We start from the raw sequence: 7,329 nt of genomic DNA, 5'->3' as shown, positions 1-7,329 counted from the left end.
GGCATGAGGTGATTAATAAATAAATATCAAGAAGGTTATCATGTGTGTGGGTGGTTAACTAGGAGAGAAGTTAGTAGAGGTTATTAGCAGCTTTAAGGAGTTAGAAGCAAGTGAGCAAGTAAATGCCAACACTAGCAGAGCGTGAATATGACTTCTAGACTCTTCCAAAGGTACCCGCAGGAGAGATATAAATATCAAATGTACAGCAACATGAAAACCCTCCAATAACTTAATTCAATAACACAAATCAAATTCTAACAGTCTATTTATCTTTACTTCATTTGTCTTTAATTTTCCAATTGTCGCATTTAATTTTCAAAGCCTTGCATTTATTTTTCCAAGCGTTGTATTTACTATTTAACCAATCAAATTAGTTTTTTTACCTATGAGATTGATGAAGCTGCGTACAGTAGAAATAGTTCCCATGATCATTTGATTTCAGAAGTAAGAGTGAAATTAAGAGTTAGTTCTCACACAAGTAATCGCTTTCATAGCTTAAGTGGTAGATGGGGATAAGACGATTATAAGCTTTTGAGACAAGAAATATATATGTGTCTATGTGTGTCTAATTGGACATTTCAAAATTAGATATTGAATATATTATTGTTTAATCTTTAATTTGAGTGATTTAAGATTATAGAACCTTACATAATTATTTGCGTTAACTGTATTGTGCATTAGAATCTTAGATAATGATAGAGAACTTAGTGAACTTTCGATTCTAAGTCTAATGTGAAATAAGTGGTAGCATAATTATTAGCATATTTAATTATTATATAGGATACTTATGATTATGAAGTAGGCTTCATTGCATGTTGTCTCATATTAATTTATATTTATTTATTAATATGAAAATTCGATATGTTTTGGAAGAGTAGGAGACCCTTAATTTGTCTTTACCTATTGGGATGATATATCACATTTGTCTTTAACCTAGTCCATCCAAATCAGTTACTACCACTCCATCTATGTATGGACTAATAGAAAACCTAACTTAAGTGTTTTTTGTTTTTTTTTTAAACCTTGAAGGTGTGTTATTTTTGTTCATAATCCTTCTCATAAATATGGAAAATTAGGTATAAGGGGAAAGAAATGTACCTTTATAAGATACTTAGAAAAGTTAAAAGGGCTTGTATTTATAGGTGAACAAGATAGTGGCACAATAACTAGATTTGAATCGCGAAATATCACATTCTTAGAGAATGACTTTCCTGGACAGGGTAAGATAGTTCAAGATCTATCTCTATATGAAATTGCAGACCAGACTACTTCTGCTATACAAACTCAAATGGATTCTTCTCTAAGTGGGAGTATTTCAACTCACAATGAAACAAGTTTCAATTTGCATCAAAATACAACCTGTAGTGATTCCATCTTATATTGCCAGCTGGAGTAATTTAAATATTTACAAGTTAATTTATCAATCTCAACTATGAAGATCGAGTCATGTGCATGTTTCCCATTATCATTTTAGGATTGAAAGGGAGGCATTTATAGTTACTCCACAAAAAAAAAAAAAAAAAAAAAGGTGTGCGTGTTTCCCATTATCATTTTAAGATTGAAAGGAAGACATTTATAGTTACTCCACAAAATATATATAAAAAAAAGAGGTGATTATAAGTATATCCCTCACGTGCCCTGCCAAGGATGAATGGATTAAGGCAATGAAAGAAGAGACAGATGCTATTGAGTTGGTTAGTAGATGTGCACTAGACTTAATATCTGCTATGCTATTGAGCTAGTTGGTAGATACCAATCCAATTAAGGACATCAACATTGGAAAACATTTAGAAGGATACTAAGGTATCTAAAAGCATATTGATATTAAATATAATTTTATTATAGACATAGCTGCGAGAGAGAAAGATAAACATGAAGCACGTATTTATGCATAATATGATAACCTATTGTAAAAGATGCTTATAATAGACTTATTAAATCTTTGAGTTTGAGTAGATGTTGATGTACTTGTATCATACATTTTTCCAAACATCTTCATATGTCTAAATTATTTTATTGATTCATATACATATGTGTGTGTATATATTTGGAATATATATTGGAACTTGAGAAATATGTAGGACAGATAAAAAGACTGGTTTTCTCACACAGGTAATCGCATTCATAGTTTGAGTGGTGGATGGAGATGAGACGATTATAAACTTATTATTATTTATATGATAATAATATTTATAAAATTACAAAAAGAATTTTTTAGTTTTCTAGAAATTAAAAAAAAAAACTAATTTATCCTGAATTTTTTAAATAAGGTTATCATTTTTTTAATTTTAAAAAATATTATTATAATTTTGAAAATTATTACAAGTTTATTTAACAATCAAAATTAAAATTAAAGTGCAACTGATTTAAGATGAAAATATAATATTATTCAGTTGCCATATAAGCACTCCAACTTTAATTTTAATTATTTGGTAAATTTATAACTTATCATTAGAACTAAGATAAAATTATTAAAATTAAAAGGACAGGAAAATAGTTATAAAAACAAAAAAAAATGTATTTTTGTTTTTTACCATTAAGGCAATTGAAGAACCTTCAATGATACCGAATATACCTTTAGTCAATGAAAAAATTGGCATAAATAACATTATCCTACACATAAATTTCGGCCATAAACAAAGCCCCTAAGGCCTAATATAATTCCAAAGTTAATTCGCTACTTAATTAGCAACTGCATTCTGAATTCAAGCATCCCCAACATCAAGTTTGGTAGCTTGGAAATTCTCCTAAGAATGCACAGGGACAGGGTGATTTGTAAGGCATGTTATCAATCCTTTCACTTCAAGTGCATTATTTATATTTATATACGCATCAATTGGCTATAAATAAAAGTATATTTATACGTATCAACATTATCTTCTTCTTCATATAGCCATAGCTATTTCTTGGCCATAGCTATTTCTTCAACACCCCAATGCCATAATTAAATAAGGGTGCAAGTTCTGATGAGTCTCAAAAGCATCTCTCTTACTCTTGTTGTTGCCATTTTTGCAGTTTTGGAATCAACATTCATGATAAATCCAAACCCATCACTTATTCTCAAACAACTCATCGAACTTGGTTTTACCATTGACGCTCATCTTTACTACCACCACCATAATAAACACCCCAGCAAAGGCAAGCTAGTGAATATTTGTGATGATTTTCCACCAGATATTCCTCCTCCAGACAACAACACAACCTCTACTCTTTGCGTGGATCCAAACGGATGCTGTAACTTCACAACAGTGCAATCAGCCGTTGATTCAGTAGCAAATTTTAGCCAGAAAAGAACCATAATTTGGATAAATTCTGGCATTTACTAGTAAGTTAAATTCCATGCATGAATGCATGCTTGAGTTTTATATTTAAGGAAAGGTTTTAATAATTTCTTGTTGGTCATTGAATGAGCTTCGAAATTCAAGGTAGCTCTCTATTACTTCCAAACTGCATCTAATATATATCAGTTTGATTTTATACGAGAAGAGTTTAATAATCACTTGATTAAATATATCAAAATGTGTGTAACTTCAATTAAAATATATATAATAAGTGCATAAATTTATATGCAGATATCTTATGAAATTCATTCTCATATAAACTCAAACTTATAATAGCCCCACCCTATTTCTGGTGAATCCTTCATGACACCCAGCAGGATTCCAACTTGTTGAATTCTCGTTTTATATATGAAGAACTCTCAATTCTTTGTTGATGGAATTTCCCATTAAAGACTCATTATTATTTTTATTATTATTTCCTTGAAGTATAAAACATGCATCGTCCTTTGTCTTGTTTCAGCGAGAAAGTCATTGTTCCAAGAACCAAACAGAATATTACATTTCAAGGTCAAGGCTGTACATCTACTGCTATTGTATGGAATGACACAGCCAATTCTTCACACGGCACATTTTACAGTGGTTCTGTGCAAGTCTTTTCCAACAATTTTATTGCCAAAAACATTAGCTTCATGGTGAGATATAGGTGTTATTTTATTCCCTAGCTTGTAACAAGAATTTTACAATTTAATTCAATTAATTTTTTTTAATTTTCATATTTAAAATAAAGAATTTAATTCATTTCAACTTAAAAAAAATTCATTTTAAAAGAAATAAAAATAAGTATAATTGTTTCAAAATTCAATTAATTTTTTTTTATAAATAATTTTTTCCAACGAAAGCAATTATATTTTAAAGTGCATCATATAAAATAAGGTTAATAGTTTAAAATATTCTTAATTTTGAGCACCTCTTTCAATTATATGATGCACTTTTAATTTTATTAATTTGATTTATAAACTATTATTATTATTTTCAATTGATATTTTAATTGTATTTAATAAGTTTTTGCATTATATACCCATGATAACGTATCCTTAATAAATTATAAAATAATTCAATATACTAAATATAGTGCACCTGGTACTCATTGAAAACAATCATATATAGCATCTTCTTATGATATGAGCTAATGAAATAAACTTAGAAAAAGTAGACCCCAGAGGCTTGGATTTTGCAAAAGTATTTCTTAAAATGTTTTTTGATATTGATAATATAAATGGAATTAATAAAATTAGAAGTAAAAAAATACAAATTAATTAAATATAATTATGTAATAACATTTATACTATATTTGCATGGCTATGGCATGTAGAATGTTGCACCAATTCCTGGGCCAGGGGATATGGGAGCACAAGCAGTGGCAATAAGAATATCAGGAGACCAAGCAGCCTTCTGGGGTTGTGGATTCTTTGGAGCACAAGATACCCTTCATGACGACAGAGGCCGCCATTACTTTAAGGACTGTTACATCCAAGGTTCTATTGACTTCATCTTCGGCAACGCTAAGTCACTCTATCAGGTCAGTTTCATCACCATCTTATTTCACCTTCTTCTGTACTTTCTCTGGACTTTTGAAATATCTTAATATATATTAAATATCGAACAATATCATTGCCTCTTTAGAATTTTAATTTTTAATTAGGATTAGATTGGATGTGAATATATTTTTAATAGACTTATGCTTAGTCTTTGAAAGAAAAAACAATTTAAAAGTTGATATTTATTTGTTGACTTAATTAAATAAAAAAATTAATAAACCCATATTCTAAAAATTTTAAAAAAATTATTTTTTATTGGTAAATTAAAATAAAAATTTTATGAGTTAGGTTTTTTTTTTTTTTTTTTTTTTTTTATAATTTTCATTTTAAGTAATAAAAAAAAAAATCAAATGGTGAATGTAACACATTAAAAGACACACGTTTAAATGTAATCTCTATCACTGACCTCCTAAATTTTAATGCAAGATCCCTTGCATTTATCGCTGTCCCTTGACATCTAAATACTACATCCGTCATTGTCTATAGCTATCCCTTGACATCTAAATGCTCACTGTATACATTATATAATATATATGACATTAAAATGAAATTAATTGTATGCAGGATTGTCAATTGATATCGATGGCGAACCCAGTAGCAGCGGGACAAAGAATGATTAACGGTGCAGTTACGGCTCATGGACGGAGTTCAAAGGATGAAAACACAGGGTTTGCATTTGTGAACTGCAGCTTGGGAGGGACAGGAAGAATATGGCTAGGTCGAGCTTGGAGACCATTTTCTCGTGTTGTTTTTGCTTTCACTTCTATGTCTGATATTATTGCTCCTGAAGGTTGGAATGACTTCAACGATCCAACAAGAGACCAGTACGGATTCTAACACTATCATTGATTTATTTATTTATTTTTATAATTGATTTCAATTAAAACTCAAAATTAAAATTTTATAATCTGAAAACAATTATAATATTATTGAATTAAGGGCTTTATAAAAGAAATATGGATGTTTATAAAATTTTGATTTCATGCATTATATATGAGATATGCATTCGATTTATGATAACAAGAAGTTGACATTTAAAGATAATTAATTCTATCCCACTCAATTGATTTAAATATTTATGAATGAATTTAAAATTTATATAAAAATTAAACGAATGTAAATAAATTTAGACAATATTCAAATAGTATTGATCAAATTTGAAAACAAATAAATGATAATAGATAAATTTAATTGAATTTAAACATATTTATTATTAAATAACTTTTCGGTGGATAAAAATGAGTGTACATATAGATTGACTGCAGTAATTCATACCCACATATATTTAAAAGCACTCCAATTGACTACTATTCTTAAGTAAATTATATTATTGAGCTATTAGCCAATCATATTAATTAGTTCTATATTTATTAATTGTTTAGTCAACATTCATTAGTTGCTTTGTTATATATATTTGATTGAAAATTTAATGTAGGACTATTTTCTATGGAGAATATAAGTGCTCAGGGCCAGGAGCCAATATGACTATGAGAGCACCTTATCTTCAAAGACTCAATGACACTCAAGCTTCTACTTTCCTAAATGTCTCTTTTATTGATGGTGATCAATGGTTGCAATCCTACAATTATAGTTAGCTCATCCCTAAATATATTATATTATCTGTTCTTTTTTATAGCTGATTTTAAACCAACATTCAACAAAGAATTATTGTATTGTATTGAAATTTCATTTACTGAAATTTAAATACTGAATAAAAATAGCTAGCAACTGTCTAATTAATTAATTATTTTTCATTATTTTGAAAAAATAATATGTTACAATTATAATCACTAATCACAGTTCTTGTTTCAAAATTCTTAATTAATATCCAATAATCTTTTCATGATCAAATCACTAAAATAAATAAAATCTTTTGTGCCTTTAAAATTATTATATCTTTATCAAAACATTAATTTCATGATCGAAAATTTTTTTTCTTAGTCGAAATTAAAAATTTTTCAGTACTTTCTTTTCCCTTTCTATCCAAAATATTATTATAAAACCTCTCAATTTTATATTTTTAAGATAATTTTTATTTAAAATAAAAAATAAAAAAAAAACATGAGAAAATAATTAATATTTGATTAATTGAACTTGTATCTATATTAATATAAAATTTTTGCTGTTCTTGATCAGCTTTCAATATAATTTGGAGTATATTCTTAATGGATTTTACAAATTGTTTCACTTAATTAAAATATCCAACTTATAAGACTCACATTCACATTCTTTTTGATTGCTGACACCTGCAGCACACTTGATTATCTATTATGAATATAACATTTTAAGCTTGCAAATCTAAATGCTAAAGTTGCTCTCTTAGCATTTCTGACCAAAGATATAGCAAAATAACATTTTAGCATTTAAATCCCACAAGCAACTTTTTTTTTTTTTTTTTTACCCTTTTTAGCCACATTAACATCAGTATTGATTTTCATCAATGAGCTTTA

At 27.9% G+C, this 7,329-nt stretch overlaps 1 protein-coding gene across 1 annotated transcript; it reads left to right on the top strand.

Moving 5' to 3' along the window:
• Nucleotides 1-2,894: 2,894 nt before the first annotated feature.
• Nucleotides 2,895-6,508, top strand: LOC110642640 (probable pectinesterase 8). Its single transcript, XM_021794750.2, has 5 exons — nucleotides 2,895-3,325; nucleotides 3,802-3,973; nucleotides 4,654-4,860; nucleotides 5,444-5,703; nucleotides 6,315-6,508. The coding sequence occupies exons 1-5, from the start codon at nucleotides 2,967-2,969 to the stop codon at nucleotides 6,472-6,474; spliced, it is 1,158 nt and encodes a 385-aa protein (XP_021650442.2). The 5' UTR covers nucleotides 2,895-2,966; the 3' UTR covers nucleotides 6,475-6,508.
• The last annotated feature ends 821 nt before the right edge of the window (nucleotides 6,509-7,329 follow it).

This window comes from Hevea brasiliensis, chromosome 3, assembly GCF_030052815.1.
Source record: "Hevea brasiliensis isolate MT/VB/25A 57/8 chromosome 3, ASM3005281v1, whole genome shotgun sequence".
Classification (NCBI taxonomy): domain Eukaryota; kingdom Viridiplantae; phylum Streptophyta; class Magnoliopsida; order Malpighiales; family Euphorbiaceae; genus Hevea; species Hevea brasiliensis.
Note: the sequence above shows the minus strand (reverse complement) of the source record. Positions and strands in the feature narration are given on the sequence as shown.

Excerpts from the sequence above, each read along its gene's own strand:
- LOC110642640 (XM_021794750.2), top strand. The coding sequence starts at position 2,967 with ATGAGTCTCAAAAGCATCTCTCTTACTCTTGTTGTTGCCATTTTTGCA. Across the intron at positions 3,974-4,653 it reads CCAAAAACATTAGCTTCATG|AATGTTGCACCAATTCCTGG; the intron begins GTGAGATATAGG and ends TATGGCATGTAG. Across the intron at positions 4,861-5,443 it reads ACGCTAAGTCACTCTATCAG|GATTGTCAATTGATATCGAT; the intron begins GTCAGTTTCATC and ends AATTGTATGCAG.